The sequence below is a fragment of the Pseudochaenichthys georgianus genome, chromosome 1 (assembly GCF_902827115.2).
Source record: "Pseudochaenichthys georgianus chromosome 1, fPseGeo1.2, whole genome shotgun sequence".
NCBI lineage: Eukaryota > Metazoa > Chordata > Actinopteri > Perciformes > Channichthyidae > Pseudochaenichthys > Pseudochaenichthys georgianus.
The window spans coordinates 25,661,137-25,678,437 of NC_047503.1; the positions used below are offsets into that span (position 1 = coordinate 25,661,137).

General features: G+C 42.1%; 1 protein-coding gene across 1 annotated transcript in view; it reads right to left on the reverse strand.

Moving 5' to 3' along the window:
* Positions 1 to 348: 348 nt before the first annotated feature.
* rbm47 (RNA binding motif protein 47) overlaps positions 349 to 17,301 on the reverse strand; it is a 34,482-nt gene continuing 17,529 nt past the window's right edge. The window contains 15 exon segments of the mRNA XM_034080423.2: positions 349 to 3,583; positions 4,108 to 4,235; positions 4,238 to 4,286; positions 5,237 to 5,246; positions 6,126 to 6,203; positions 6,205 to 6,334; positions 6,814 to 6,842; positions 7,292 to 7,326; positions 7,328 to 7,516; positions 7,518 to 7,616; positions 7,737 to 8,075; positions 8,077 to 8,115; positions 8,117 to 8,182; positions 8,184 to 8,369; positions 8,372 to 8,609. Of these exon segments, the coding sequence (XP_033936314.1) occupies positions 3,338 to 3,583; positions 4,108 to 4,235; positions 4,238 to 4,286; positions 5,237 to 5,246; positions 6,126 to 6,203; positions 6,205 to 6,334; positions 6,814 to 6,842; positions 7,292 to 7,326; positions 7,328 to 7,516; positions 7,518 to 7,616; positions 7,737 to 8,075; positions 8,077 to 8,115; positions 8,117 to 8,182; positions 8,184 to 8,369; positions 8,372 to 8,578 (1,830 nt within the window). The 5' untranslated portion in view covers positions 8,579 to 8,609 and the 3' untranslated portion in view covers positions 349 to 3,337.

Here is a 17,301-nt window from a genome sequence, read left to right on the forward strand (position 1 = left end):
TACATCAACATGATATGGCGTTTCTCTCTCTCTCTCTCTCTCTCTCTCTCTCTCTCTCTCTCTCTCTCTATCTCTCTCTCTCTCTCTCTCTCTCTCTCTCTCTCTCTCTCTCTCTCTCTCTCTCTCTCTCTCTCTCTCTCTCTCTCTCTCTCTCTCTGCAGCATGTGTGCTCCAACGGGGGAGTGGCCCCGTAGCTACTGACCCAGAATCAGCACTTCTCTAACAAGGCTGAAATAGAAATATAAAATGAAAATATATTTGTATATATCTGAGACCTATAATATATGCCTAAAAATAGTATAAAAGGAGAGCTTTAAGACAAACAAAATGAATTTCAACAGCATTGCATCCTTTTGAAAATGCTTTATTTATCTACTTTATCGCTATAAATATAACAATACAGAACAAGATTTTTTTTTAACAAACCTTCAGATAGAAAACAGTCTGCAAAGGTCTACAAAGGTAGAGCAAAGGGCACATCTTGGCAATAAGGCACACACTATAGGAAAAGTTAAAATGATAACACCTATGTTAAACAAGGCATGTGTAGGTCCATGCCACAGACACAATAATTCCTCCTGCAGCTGTGGTGTGGGTGAAATGCAGGCAATAGAAAGTAAAGCCGGTGTTTTGAGTGGGAGGCAGAACCAGAGGGACACAATTCTCTGCCGTCTAACACATTTGTTAGTTTAGATGGCTGTCAAATCAGGATGAGACCTTTAACAGTACAGCAAAAACTGACACGCACCAACAGCTCAAAGGGCCATGGGCTGTAACACTGCAATGGACCAGATTTGGTTGAAACTGATAAAATGTTGCTAAACTAGAAGGTCTCTGTGTTCCCACTCATATCACCAAATCCAGTACAAAATAGCATTTAGAATATTACAAATGACAAAAACACGATAACCTTGAATGGTTTAAAAAACTATTGGACATTTTGGCAAAAAAAAACGTTTCTTCTACTTTTGTTACTCTGACATCCCTAAACAATGTGTAGATAAAGAAAAGAAATATGCTTTAGAATATATTATACCTTTTCTTCTCACTTCATAGACAAAACACGTAAATGCATATATTAAATATATCCTGACTTAATGTCATCATACAAGAAAATAACAGTTATCAGCAATTTGTTTTCTATGTGAAATCCAGTTTTAGAGGAGTAGGGAAGCCAAATGTAGAGGATGGAGTGAGATGAGACAAATATATTTTGTTTGCCGTGCATACTATTTTCGTTATTTACCTCTTTGACATCAAACTTGGTCATGATCCAAGCTTTCTTCAGAGTAAAAGTAATTACATTGTTTACACTATAAAATATAGTAAATATTATGAGGAGATGATGAAAATAAGCACATACAATTCAAACAACGAATAAAACATTTGGAATGGAAAATTAAAAACTACCTAAACTGGTTTACACATACACATTTCTGCATTCTCTTATATAAAGGTTGTGGAGTGTGACTTCATAATCAGCAGCTGGTTGCATCCTTTGCCTTTGTGTGTTGTAGCACAAACATGCATGGCTACTTCTATATTTCAGCGTGAGGTATTGTTCCAGTTATTCCCAGTCCAACATTACACTTGTTTCCAACACACTACAGAGTTTAAAAAGTGCCTACGAAACATTCATTAGGGTTATTTTAATGCTTAATCCACAAGGGAAAACTCTGTCACACATACAGTAATTGAGAAACGCCAACTAGCCCAGTTTACACATTATTTCATGCTCAGTATTTAATATCTCTTCATATGAAAGTTGCAATCTCTTGCCTTTTATAAATATGTTTAAGTGCACCTAGGTCAAGCACAGTTTGGAGGACGAGAAATAAAGATGAGACGGACATGCGGAGTGTTACGGCAGGAGCCTTCAGAGAGGAGCCTTCAGAGAGGAGACTACAGGAGAGAAGACTGCAGAGACTGAAACACACTTCACCACAACACAGTATTACCAAAGCATTGGAAACATAAATGGAGAAAACTGCAGTCTGCGAGTCCTTTCTTTTGTACCAACCACAGGGGCTTCACATTGTTGTTAATGGAAAGCACAAGGTGGCATCGTCTACAGATGTAAGGCACTGAGGAGCTTTCTGATATCAAAAGACTGGAGCGATGTAGCCTGACGTTTTTTTTGGTTAGCATTGTCAAATGCAGGAGCGCTTTAAGTGGCAGAGTGTTCCAGTCCACACAGGAGAATGTCTCTCATTTCTGTCCATATTTGTTCACCTTTCAAAAGTCAAACAAATCAAAAACTCAATAATAAAGATGTGTGTAAATTAAAGAAAAAAAAAACTAACATCTGTTCAGTCCCCTTTCAGCAAACTTTGTGAGCATGGGAAACTTCTCCATGTACATGGTGTCGCTGTCTATCAGGCTGACTGTATAGATCACTCATGTTGAAAAAGCTTTCCAGTTTTCTTTCTCTAGTATTTGTTCCACAACGAATCACAATACTATTATATAACTGGCAACATTTTCTTCAAACAAACCAAGATAGGAGAAGTTTCCAAAAGTAAAAGAGAATACATAAAAACGAGCTTACTAACTATAGGCAAAATATAACATTTAAAAACCTTCATTTAAAACACACAAAATACTAAATAAACCAAAAAGTACCAAACAGGCATGTTTGAAGCTCACACATTCAACCAGCATGGACGGACAGCATCACCTACAGCTTGTAGAGTTGGCTAAAATACTATATTTGAATGAAAACAGAATATTAGTAGGCCTGTATTTCAAGAACAGTTATCTTTCTTGTCAGTAGTTCCTGTTGTACTTTTACTTTCTTTCAATTAACTTTTCTTTCTTTTCACCCCCACATTTTTACAGTTAAAAAACAAATATGTAAAGCTCTATCTTTCCTGCTTCAGAGAACAAAGACCACTCCATTAATTAATAAGAGAAGCCTACAGAGAAAACAAGTAATTTTCTCTTCATAAATACTTGAATGTACCTTCAGTGTTTGGCGGGTGTCAAAGACAGAGAGAAACTCATACTGATGGTTGTCTTTATGAGTTAATGCTTATCGTGGGAGGACGGTGCAGGTAGGTTTCCTCAGTGATTAGACTGTTCTCTATGTGTGTTATAAGTCAGTAATGATGCATAACTAAGCCAGTCATATGGTTGCCTTGTTTCCAATACATACTTAGACCAAGACAGATATGAGATGTCATTGTTTCTGTTTTCTAAATATATGCTTCAAATTCCTTTAGAACTTTTTGATGTTCACGAGTTCAAGAGATGTGTCTGTGTGATGGGACAGACGTTGGGTTGGCGGTTCAGTCACAGGCAGGGTATCTTTGATGTTTCATATGTCTGACCCTCCGACTCAATATGTCTGGTAGACATCGTGGAGGGGCAGCTGGAAGGCTGTGGCGGGGAAGGCCTGAGGCATTGCGTAGCCGGCGTATCCTCCGTACGCCGCGGCCGCCACCGCGTTCTTCTGCAGAGCGGCCAGAGCTGCCGAGTTAGCAGCGTAGTTTGCGATGGGGACGTATCCGGCTCCGTACAGGCCGGCAGTCGGGATGCGCTGCACGTTGTGGGCCATGGCGTAGACAGGAGTGATAGGACGGCCCTGAGAAATGCAGAAAAGAGGAAAGGAGGACTATATTGAATAAGAGGATTACTAAACCATTTAGTACATTCTTTATTCAATGAATGCATTCAATTGTGAGTTCTACATTTAAAAAGTCAGACATAAAGCTCCCAAAGTAAAAATACAGTACATAATGTGTCATGTAATCTGTGGTGTTACGTAACTAATATATTTTATTCCACGGCATTTTATTTGACGCTTAAATATAACTTGCATTGTGGGTAATGTAGGTGCCAAATGTGATATATTTGTTTCCGATGCAGCCAATTTGTTACTTTTTGATACTGGCTTTTGACTCCACCAATGGTACAGTGCAAAGTCTATGGAGTACTCTTTTAAGCTTAATGAGTTATTGTGTGTAAAATCAGTTCTCTACACTTTCTGATGAAGTACCCATGCGGCCTGGGTTACTGCATCAAGTAACATGCCCTGAGCTGAAAGTGGAGATTTAACATCTTTATCCAATCATATTTACAAGTCAGTAACAGTGTCATTGTGCACACCTGGAAAGGAGGAGGGGTAGATACCGCAGGGAGGATGCTGGCACCGCCATTAGCGCTGTTGTGGTCAGCGTGTTGCATGGCCAGAGGGTTCATAAGGTGCTCAACCGCGTGCACCTTCCCATCCTCATCAGCTTGGCTGTAGGAGCCGTGCTGAACATGGGGTACTGTCCCCCCAGAGTCTGCATTCCCACTGCAAAGAGAAACAATAATGAGAGCTTGGATAACAGATGGGACCACTGCAGACAACATAGTAAAGCAAAATAGTTTGTTTTTTCTTTTACAATAAAATAAATAAAAGGTCAAACATGGACCAAAGCTCAGACAGACACAGGTATACTTAGACTAGAAGGAAATGTACAAAAGGAGTGCCTGATAAAGCACTGAAGGTTGAAGGAAACAATCAAGTCAAGAAGGGGAACAAATAAGTTACACAAGTTGGCGTTGGGTGTGATTCGGATTATAATGGTGCTATGGATTAACCTCAGTGCTCCAACACATACCCACACACCAAACATACACACACACAGAGCGAACACAATGTCAGTCATTGTTTCAGATGGACAAAGGTATTTTTAATCTGACCACACAGTCTTGGACTAACACTAAACTCCAGATTAGATTTAGGTCAAATCTTTTCAGAAAGAGCATCAAGAGCGTCCCACTTTACTAGGGACCTCTGAACCACAAATATATGCCATAAATGTTAACAAAAAGTTAAATATTTAAGTTATGTTACAAATATCTGGTAAGTATAGTTGCTTTTTTGTTTGGTAATAAGCTTGAAGATGAAATAATAATACCACTGTGTGAATTTTAACATTGCACTTCTATCATTGAAGTTTCTACATTTTAATATTCTACTTTCAATTTTGAATGTAGTTGATCCTGTTTTAGCCTTATATGAGTTGGGTAGCCTCTCCCTCATTGATACAAATATGCATTTCCTTCTGCTTACCTTCAGGAAAGAAAAAAGAACCAGGAAACAAACCTTTAAAAAGAAGCCATCTAACAGAAAACCTCTTGACAGCAATTCATTTCCGCCTCATATAGACTGTAGACCACATATTTAAAAAACTAAACGATGCTGATGTTGATCATGTAGGCTTAATGTATAAGCAGTGCAGGACACTGGTATTATCCTTCAAATGAAAATAGTAGATGTGATTGAAAAGTTGAGAAAGGTAATTTTTGTTTGTTCATTTGGATTCACATCTCAACTCCGTTCTTGAGTGTAAGTGTCATAGTGCCAACAAAGCCTGAAACAGCTGCTCCTACAGAGACATTTTCTTAACTTGTTGAGGTCAAATTGTGAATTAGACAAGCTAACACCTTTTTGGGATAAATGTTTGTTTTACATTCAAGACACGGTCAGCCACTTTTTCAGTAAAAAACTGGAGTTGAGTTGCATGTGTTAAAGTAGATTGGATTGTTCACCACATACGTCGGCCATGTTCAGACAGATAACAGCACTGCATTAGAAACGTTCCCATTCAGTTCAATGCAACCACTGCATTGGGGGCGTCAAAAGCGCTTTAAGACAATAAATATTGTCTCATCCTGCACATAAATCAACTTTTGCCCCGACAAAATGCCATGAATTCTGCGTTGGCCAATCAAAAAAACAGGGGGCTGGGTTTTAGCCTCTGATAGCTTGATATTTCATGGTCTCAACAGTACACCCCCAACGACGTAAGCGCCTTGTGTTATTCTAACACAGTGCTGCTTTTGGTCTGAACACCAGATAAGAAAAATTTGAGAGGAAAAAAGGTACAGAATGAGGAACAAATCATAGCAGTTACTTTCTGGTCATGCTGGAAAGGACAGATATTTAGTGTCGTAGTTCGTAGGGTAAAAAGAAAGGAAGTCCTTTTTGCTCCTGACCATCCAGCAACAACCATGATCAAGTGATTACTAAGTGTTCCTCAACCACACAGGGAGGAGAGACAGGAAATGACGAGCTGGAAGGTTTAATAAAGGCGTTTTAGATGGGCAAGGATGTATATATCTATCTCACTGACTTGTGCCAAGGTTTCATGCCAATGGAGTTGACAGAGGCAGCAAGCTCCAGACTGGGCATCAGCTCATAGGGCTTGTCGAGCTTGGCTTTTGCCCTCATGGTAGCGGCTGTAGATGCCACGACCCAGCAGAGTAACCTCCCAGGTATGACCCCGTGGCCCAGGGGTACGGTTTACCTGAAGCAGCACGACACGACCTCGCACAGTACCTGCTTAAAATACAATTAAAGTAATACGTTGACAGGGGTTGTGGTTTAGGACTTGGGCAGTAAGGGCAAGGTTGTACTGAATTTTTGAAGCGCAAAAATATTTTATGATGGGTTCAGAACTTCTTTGAGAATTCCTCCCAAAATATAAAGACTGCTTCAGCAAGAAGAGCTCTTATTTAAGGTAAAATATCTGCCTCAAGCAAGTGGCAGTTGCTACTGGAAATGTAAACAATATCTGTTTGAGTTTAGGCTAACTTTGCGTTTTTTTCCGCAGCAGTGATCTGACTCTTAAGTTCATGGCACTGTCAAATGTTTTGCCAATGTTCTTAGCTTTATTGAAATCTCTGCAGTAACCCAGCATGAAATGGGAGTTGACAGCACAGCGGGAAAAGAATGGTGTTAGAAACATATAGTTTGTCACATGGCAAGAAAGCTCATTGTTCATTAAAGGGATAAGTAGGAATAAGGATGAGAGAGATTACCATTGTTCTGTATCATTGGGGATCCTTTGGAGAGAAAACCAAAACACAATGATGTTGAAAGTCGAATAGATTTTCCTGCTGCCACCCAAATACCATTTGTAATCATTCATCAACGATAATGGGATTAGCATCATTGGCCCATCACCTTATTTTGTCTTTGTCTTATTAACAATAAGTCACAAACCCTTATCAAGTTAAGATTTTAAAACTTTCATCAAATAAATTCTAGTCATCAAAGATTAAAAATCACTATTATCTTAGTCATCATGATAATTTACAAATCATAGCTAATTTATAAAGGTGTGTTTGTCATTGATCCTACAATAGCTCTTGGATTCATCATGAGATCTTTAACAGTGCATTGGTCCACAGAGTTTCTGCCACCAACTTTAACATATAAAGATGGCTTTCAGAAAACTAAGTGGCTTTTGCAAATGATCAGTACTGATACAAAAAAGCAATTCATTCTAACCTTTGACAAAAGTAGTCTCTGTTGGGTCCAATGAGGGTGTTTGTATGGGTAACCGTAGTAGGCCAATGTGTAGGGATCACACTGGTAGACGTAGTTCTGTGGTGCCGGCTCTGGAGTGGCTGGAGCTCCCTTGGAGGCTTTCTGGCGAGAGTACTGCTCTTTATCAACAGGCTTGGCGAGAGTCACCTCGATGCAGGACCCCTCCACCTCTGTGCCATTGAGGTGGTCCAATGGCCACGACAGCATCGTCTCTGGAGGTAAAGTGGACGAAGGCGTAGTCACGGATTTTCTTCACTCGTTCAACACATCCAGCATTGAACTGGTTGAACACCTGATTGACAGAGACAATGAGTGATTGGTTAATGTTTTTTATTAGTAGTATATTTCCTGTAATGTATGCTCTTTACCCAATAAAACCCAGCATCGAGAAATCCCTAAACTGATGTCCCACCTGTCTGATTGTCTCCTCGCTGGTTTCCATCATGAGATTCCTGACGTAAAGGATCTTCACTGTCTCCATTACGTCTTCGTCCACATCGATCTCCGGCTCGGCCCAGTCGACTGCAATCTGGTGGCCCCAGAGCTGAATACGCCCAGGCATCAACTTCCTGCGAGCCATGGCGGCTGCACGGTGTGACTCATACTCTACAAAAGCAAAGCCTCTGTTCTTCATCTTGTCTGCAGCGCTGGCATAAACTATCACGTCCAGCACCCCTTCCGTCACTTTGGAGACCTCCTCCAGGATCTCCTCACGCTTTTTGGTCTTTGGGATGCCACCAATGAAAAGACGGCCAGTTGTCCACGGAGGAGCAGACCCCCAGCAGCCGCCCCCGGCCGCACTTCATAGTTGTTGAGCTCACGCACAGCACGCTTGGCCTCGTGTTTCTCTGTGTACATCAACAAACGCGTACCCTCTGTTCTTCCCGTCAAAGTCCATCATCAGCCGCATCTCATAGATACGCCCTACGGACTCAAACACAGGGACTAGCTCATCCTCATAAACGTCACGTGGGATCTTGCCCACAAAGATTTCACACCCCCGTGGTGGAGATGCAGCATTCCCACCAGGAGGAGGGCCATATTTACCGCTGACCGTTTTTCCTGGACCATAGTGTAGCCGGTGCGATCCATCAGGGTGACCAGTGCAGCCTCATTGGGAGCACCTGCAACTCCCTCAGGGACGTTGAGTTGTCCATGGAGAGGGTTGTGTGAGGCTCCGGCAGGCTGGGAGGGTTTGGGGGGGGCAGCGTTGTTGCTCATGGTTGACGAGGACGCAGGATCTTCGGATGTCATTCTGACAAAACCATCCAATCAGATCTGGGGCCTGAAGAGGGCAAAGAGAAACAGGTTTATCAATTACAGTCCAATTGTATCAACCGCCACTTATATCCAAGCGTAAACACAAGCGGGAAGAATAAAAGAAAACCTGTTAGTGTTCAGAATTAACCTTTTACAACATGACTGTACCAACAACAATTGAGCTGCTTTTGAATCTAAAAGGTATCAGTATGCAGACGCAATCACACGCAAGATTAACTAGCTTACAAAACGAACCAAAGGCAAATAATGCGATTGGACAGAATGAGGAAAATACAGGCATCTATAAAACCACAGGGGCACCTTCCCCTATCAGTGGTTTTACAACCTTGTTTTGTTGAGTTCCTCAGGTCCCTTACTGATCACTGACCCCTATCAGAGAGAATGAAGGGCTGTAAACCCTGAAACCTCCAGCTCAAGGTTCACTGAGTATGACTGGGTCACATGCTCATTGTGTGTGTATAGTGTGTGTGTTTATGTATGTGTGTGTCAGCAGTGAGTTGGACATGTTGGAGTTGAGCTAGATGAGGAATCCTGAGTAAAATATGACCCCCACTTCATGCTGTGACAAAAGCTGTGCACATTAATCTATCGTGCACATGAACCTGACGCACACTCACCACAAGAGGGTGTTGGACTTTCAACTTCTTTATCATGAGTGTTATAGAGTGTGCGGGTGCAGCTTGTTTTGTGTGTGTGTGTGTGTTTCGGTGTGTGTGCCGCTTCATTAAGGGTTATAATAGGAACAGGGAACAATCAGAAATCGCCTTCCAGAGAATAAACCTCTTGCTCTCTTATTTTCCCACATTGCCAGCATTCAGAACGGAACAATCCGCAGCATTTTAAATCTGAGGCAGCCAATCACAGCACACTACAAAGCAAACTAGTTTTGTCGATTAAAGGTCATGTTAGTAGAAAGACTAAATAAAAAGCACCTATTTCTAGTAAGACAGGCAGTGTGTGGGCGTGTTGGTGCGTCACAAGATTGCCTGGACTTCGATGGAAATAGGTGAGGCAGCCAACAAAGGTAACGCTACTAAGCCTAGCAACCATGGTAACGCACTCACTCATTTGAGTTGACCCCAATATCCCACTCTCCCACAGACACACACAGATGGACAGACACACACCTGTACACATGTTAGTTGCCCCAAAGCTGGAGGGCTTAGAATGACCTGCACCTCGTCCACAGTGGAACAAAAATGATGCCAATGTCAGCTTGATGGAATAAAAGGACTTAAAATATTTAAAAAATGTGTTGTTGACATAATGTAAACATTTAAATGTCATGTTCCTGGTTGAAGCACACTTCTTATTCATGCATTTATTGACAAAGGTCAAACATGGGCAAGTTGAAAAAAACTGCAAAGACCAAGAGAGCGGAAAGCCAGGAGGTTGTTTCCTCCTTCTATCAATAGCAGTAGTTTCTCACTGCATGTTGACCATAGGTCGGGATGACATTAGAGCATATAACACATTAATTTGGCCAGCGCTTTTGAGATCTAGTTTTTAATAACATGCCCTGAGGATACAGTGTTCACCACTCAAGATTGTCCAAATGGCCAACGGATTTGTATTCCTTATGTCAGTGTTGTTTCCCCTGTGCTTCCACAGCTCAACATGCCCTCCCTCTGTTCCTTCTATCGTGTGAAGTGCTAACATGACTCCATCTCTTATCAGCCTTATCTCGCCAGACTGATGACAAAGGGAGGACAATATGCGCTTTGGGAGTTCTGCTCTGTGATAAAAGAAAAGAAGCAAAGCAGGTCAACACTGTGTAACAAAGTTAGTTTAGAAATCTTTAAAAATAAACCATTATGCGTGTGTGTGCATAATGCAGAGTACATTTGTAATATATGTAATGTAAATATAATATATGTATTGTTAAGCCTTGGTGTTGGGGTTCCCTACTTCCTGCTTTTGACCACTTGGAGATATTCCCAACTTCCTCAGTGCACTGTTGTGCTGAGGTTTTCCTTTTCGAGGAGAAACTCAGGAAATCACAACCCCAAGCGAAGCAAAACTGAGAGGGTCTGTTATAACCTCTCTTCCCTTGCATAATATAAAGAAATGAGAATAGTCAGTGTGGAGTGTGCGGGTGTGTGTGTGTGTGGTGTGGTGTGTGTGTGGTGTGTGTGTGTGTTGTGTGTGTGTGTGTGTGTGTGTGTGTGGTGTGTTGTGTGTGTGTGTGTGGTGTGGTGTGTGTGTGTGTGGGTGTGTGTGTGTGTGTGTGTGTGTGTGTGTGTGTGTGTGTGTGTGCATATCTGAACAAGTGTATAAAGATAAGAAAAAAGGCAAACATGCAAGTAATGCAACATGACAGGAAATCTGTAAATGTATATAAGTGAAAAAAATGCGTTTGAAAATGTTCAACTCCTTGAAAGGTCTGACCTTAAACATGGGTGTGCACAATCTTCTCAAAGTGTTAATGCTTGTGTACGTGTGTGTGTGTGTGTGTGTGTGTGTGTGTGTGTGTGGTGTGTGTGTGTGTGTGTGTGTGTGTGATGTAGTGTAACGTAGTGTGTGTGTGTGTGTGTGTGTGTGTGTGTGTGTGTGTGTGTGTGTGGTGTGTGTGTGTGTGTGTGTGTGTGTGTGTGTGTGTGTGTGTGTGTGTGTGTGTGGTGTGTGTGTGTGTGTGTGTGTGTGTGTGTGTGTGTGTGTGTGAAAGAGAGAGCAAGCAAAAAAACTGAGGCAGCAACCTGTAGATGATTAACTGTGACAAACACAAATCACAGCCTTTACTCAGAGACAGCCTAAAGACTTCAAGTTGACGTCTCAGTTATTATTAAACTAGATTGTTAGAAAGAAAATGGTAACGAATGTGTGTTTCCTCTATCCTAATCAAACCGCTTTTTTTTCAGCACAGCAGGAACAGCTAGTAGCTAGGGTAAAGCATAACCTGCACAGACAATCAGATCGCGAAACGCATTCACCTGGTCGAAGGTTATAAAGTCGGAGATGCACAGGGAGGTAGAGAGCGAAGATTTGATTGGGTAACAGCGCCATCCTGCCGGGTTAAAGTGTTCCAGTTATTGCTGAGGAGATTGTCCATTACATTGTGTTTATGATTGATAGAAGCACCTGATTCTCTATGTATTAACAGCGGGTTATTGGAGACTGAATTGCTTTATGAGCAGGCAAAAAGGCTTTTACTGGCTTCCTCAGGATTATACGGTCAGCCCAGATTGACTACTGCTGGCAAATTCCATCTTTCTTCTTTGCATTATTAAAGTTCCTCACAAGTAGAAAAAGGAAGAAGACCTGACATTAAATCAGCACTGCTATCATGTTTTCATCTTATTCAGAAGTTTGAAAACCAACAATTCTGTCTTTCACTCTCAATGTAAGGCAGATTATGCAGCATGTCTTTAGTTTGATGTTATATTCTAAGTGACACTGATCCAGAAAAAAACAGGCCACTAGGATGCCGCCATTTTAGCTGTGTGCGCACGCACATGGGCAAGACTACCCAGAAGCCCCTGACAACATGGTCACAAGGCAACAGGATGGGATCAATGAAACATCAACAATTACAAATGCAAAATCTACTGTTTTATCACATCACACACATGCAAACACTTTTCAAGCCTCCCTTCAAATTTCAGAAAAAATGTATGAACATAACTGTTAAATAATAATCTTTAAAGAGTCTCATTGGAGAGTAAAGAATCCCTAAAAAACAATAACAGTCACAGAGAGAGAAGGAAGTGAGAGTGAAACAGAGCAGAGGAGGATCTCACAGCAGAGGGATGTTGGTGGAGGAGAAGAGGAAGGAGAAGGAGGATATAGCTACCCTGTTGCTTCACAGCGCTGCTCTGGGAGTGTAGTCCACCTCCATGAGAGGCAGGTACAGCAGGGCACTGAGCACAGGGGCCAGCCTCCTCCACACACACACACACACACACACACACACACACACACACACACACACACACACACACACACACACACACACACACACACACACACACACACACACACACACAACCACACACACAACACACACACACACACACACACACACACACACACACACACACACACAACACAACACACACACACACACACAGCCAAAGCATTAGAGCTTGTGAAGGAGGAGCTAAAGCAAGTAATGTGTGTGTGTGTGTGTGTGTGTGTGTGTGTGTGTGTGTGTGTGTGTGTGTGTGTGTGTGTGTGTGTGTGTGTGGTGTGTGTGTGTGTGGTGTGTGTGTGTGTGTGTGTGTGTGTGTGTGTGTGTGTGTGTGTGTGTGTGTGTGTGTGTGTGTGTGTGTGTGTGTGTGTGTGTGTGTGTGTGTGTGTGTGTGTGTGTGTGTGTGTGTGTGTGTGGGCAGAGCCCTGCCATACTTCTCAGGAAGTTTAGGGGAAACATTTTTAAGTGTTGAATACACAAACACAGACACATAAATCACAAGTGGAAAGTAATTAGGTAGTCACATAAATGTTTCAATTGTGATTCCCAAACCTTTTGCCTTGTGACCACAGGATTCAAATGATTTCACATTATCTCAGTCACAGGGGGCATTTTCTTTTCTATATTTACTCTTGATACTTTTCTGAAAACTTCTTTGACCCCTGATAAATACACAAAGTAGCTGTTGCACAAAGCTGCAAATCTTCACTCTGTAACTAATGAAGACACAGTGGGTGATGGGAGTGGGAGGAGAAGAGGCTAATGGGAAAAGTAGTTTTCAATGGCTTTCAGGGTTTTCTGCTTAGAGTTGCAGAAATTGCCCAACAATTTCAGGAAACGGTCAGCCGGGGTTTCAATACTTCCTCGTGTTGTTTTCTTACTCTGAGCGGCATTTGGAAATTCTGACTGGGAGTAACCACTAGAGTGATTAATGTCATGTCAGCACAAGACTACAACTGTGTGTGTGTGTGTGTGTGTGTGTGTGTGTGTGTGTGTGTGTGTGTGTGTGTGTGTGTGTGTGTGTGTGTGTGTGTGTGTGTGTGTGTGTGTGTGTGTGTGTGTTGTGTGTGTGTGTGTGTGTGTGTGTGTGTGTGTGTGTGTGTGTGTGTGTGTGTGTGTATTCGGGCATGCACATGTGTTTTTTGTACATAACAACGGTGAACATGCTCCTAGCACAGCTTAACTTAACCAAACAACTCACACCTTCCTGGGCAGTCAAGAGAGCAGATAGAGAAACGGCAGAGAGAAAACTTCACTCAGTTTCTGTCTAAAAAAACTCCCCACAGTGTTATGGAGAAAAAAAGCAAGAAAAGAGGGAGTGAGGGACAGAGTGAGCAAATGGGATAAGAGGGAGAGAGATGAAAGTCATAGTGTGTGGTCAACAGTGCGCTGAGTTTCAGCTGCTATTGAAACCAGCCCCACTCCTTAACGACTGAGCAAACAGGCAAAAGAAAGTCTATTTAGCATAAAGACCAGAGAACGATGGAGAGACACAAAAGAAGAGATTAGAGCACAAATGATCGACACCTTTAGGCTGCGGCCCCACGAGGACGAATTCGGTCGTTTGCGTTACTGTTTAGTGTCATATAGACCGTTCGGCCACACGAGGACGACCGAATACGGCACTAAACGACTGAGGAAACGACAACGGGTCCCAAGGTGGATAGAAAAGCATACGCAACTCTCTGGGGGGTCAAACAGCTCCGTGTGTGCGCCCTATACGGACATCTTCAGATCACTGATAGTGATTGCCGCAATAGCCCCCGCCTCTCCCCACTCTTCTGCTCACCTCCGCTTACCCCGCCGCCAGTGCTGAAGTGTTTCGCCACCAACAACAACAACAATGGCGGATGCAGAGTTGCTATCGTGCTCGGACGCTATTGACCATGCTTACAGTTGTTTGTGCAACATCTACAGCAATAATGATGAGGCAATAGCCCACGCCTCCTCCCCACCCTCTGCTGCTCACCCCCACGGTCAAAGTAAAACTGCACCCTGAATTCAGATATTTATCTTTCTCTCGCCGAGTGAAGTCTAATCTGACAGGACGGAGACACGCAGCTCTGACTCACCTGCAGCTCCTCCCTCTCAGCAAAACACACACTTCAAGTCAGATCATCACCCCTTAGCTATTTTTAATTACCTCTCAAAACTCCCTAAACTAGTTAGAAATATGTTTATTTTTTACAGTCGGCCGGGTTCACTGATACTGGATGAGCTGCCTGCATGGAGACAGACACTGACGCTGTCCGAAGAGAGGGAGGGAAAAGAGAGGCTCCGTGTATTTTATCATTATTTATATAGAGTCGTTATCATTTGTTTTAAAGCTCAATACATAACAAAGAAGACCTTTGACCCGGCACTTTTATAATTTTGTCCGGAAGATTTCAACTTTAATACACGCTGACTGGCGAAAAACTCTGCCCGGTTCCCTCGGCCCCACCGCGGAGAATAAACAGAAGGGCAACCATGACAACCATGCTTCTTCGCTGCTTTTGTGGAGGAAGTTACAGCGCCACGTAGAGGCTCCTGTATATGTACTGCAGCTTCTCCAGCGGTTGGAGCTAACGGAGCGGTCTCGTGTGGGCATGACCACTATCCGGATAATTAGTTGCATGTGGACGGAAGCTTGTTTGCGATTGCGTTTGCGTTAATCCTATGGGTTTAGCCGTTTTTCGTCCTCGTGGGGCCGCAGCCTTAATCAAGTGCCAATTATAAAAGTGTCCACTACGAAGATATTAGAAGGAGTGAAAACATCACATCTCACAAGTCACATTTCATTTAAATAAGGTGCATACAAAATATAAAAAAGACAAACAATATGCCAGTGGAGGATTCCCTGTCCTAACTCTGTCATTTTGGGAAAAGTGACCCAGGGAAAAATAAGTTGAGTACCCCTGCCTCAAAGCCGAGTGGGTCAATCTAAATAAAAGATTAACTGTGTTCATAGTAGTGCGAGCCAATCAGGACGCAGACGCGCTCAGAGGGCTCAGGTGTTCTGGTGACCGCACAGACCATCAGGTCAGCGGTTAACCGTTGAACCCACAGGTAAATCTGACAAATTCAGGAAAAACATTTACAGACTCTTGTCTCTTAATCATTGTTCGTTGTTCACTAAATCATTAGTTGGGAAACCAAAACACGCCACCTACAACAACTGCTGCAGGAACCATCCAGTGAATTCTATTTTCTACGGGATTATTTTTAGCTGTGGCTTAATACACATTTTCAGTGCAACAGTATTTTTGATTTTATGAGAATAAGCAAATATAGAACATTGCCAGCTCTGTGCATGGCAAAGTTACAAAAATAGTGAACATTATGCATAAAAACGTACATTATCAGGATGGCGTTTTGTTCATGATGGGAGAATGGAAACCAAACTTTACAGACTTTTATATTTATTTATTGTACGTTGCTGGTTACCATTGATAAACTGGTGTACACACACACACACACACACACACACACCACACCACACCACACACACACAACACACCACACACACCACACACCACACACACAACACACACACACACACACACACACACACACACACACACACACACACACACAACACCCAACACACACACACACCACACACACACACACAGGAAATTGCAACACAGGCAAAAAAGTGTGAATGAGCAGGAATAAAGTCAGCAATAAAGCGTTGCTGGTAATCAGTATCTTGGCCGGAAAGCTTGAATTCTCTCCATCCATATAATTAAATGAGTAGCGTGTCACAAGACTCGAGGTCCAGCTGTTTCTTTCTGTAGAGTGATACGACCTGGGGGGTGCACCACAGTGTTAATCTCACGCTGAGTTTTCCTGGAAACAGTATCTCTAAGACAAGTGCAGAAACCGTCAAACTCTTTCCTGCTGTGATTTTTTGTGTAATTGTTTCAGGTAGTTTACACAATTTCACTGTGTCCATAGAATACTTAGATGATTCAATTACTTTAAAATGTGAGGCGGGAACACTTGGAAATATGTGTCTGCTGGTCGTGAATATAAAGCTATAAAATACATTTCAGGGGCTTTTGCACACATTGCATTATGAAAGTCTGCAGCAGTAAATGACAGAGGCAAGCAGTGACCTGACAGAGAGAAGTGAGAACTGTGGCTGACCCTCAGGACTCATGATGTCCTCACACTGCGGTTCACCCAGTTCAACTGTCAGCATGCTGACTAAGACAGGATGGAGCATTAAGTCACCTTGAGGGAAGCTGCGTTATCACAGTCTTAACATTATCTGTTTTTCTGTCCCTGAGTAAATATTAGCACACAGTCCTGGATAGTAGTTTACAAAGCAAAATGAATGGTGCAACTATCAACTATACATTATTGTTTAATCTTCTCGATTCATTGGTCTGTAAAATGTTATATTTTTTTTTATCCAAGATCTCAAAGTGACGTGGTTAATCTTCACTTAACACTTAAAGAAGCTATATTTGTATAATTGTTTCATAAGAACAATGTATAAAATAATTATGTCAAACAATATGAGAAAAAGGTCCCATTTCGAACTCCTGCTTCATATGGTGCGTGCCCATTTTGTGCATGAAAGCAGGTTTACTTCAGAGATTCAATAAAAAAAATTCAATAAAGACCTACATTTCAGCCTGAAGGGCATGTCCATAATTATCATATGACGTAACCTATGTTTGGTCTATTTAACAGAACAACATAAATACACAACAACGCATTAAAAGTGTCTTCCGGAACAATCATTTTTAGAAAAACAGCATTATTTCAGTCCATTTTTGAATGTTTTAAGATCAAGGAT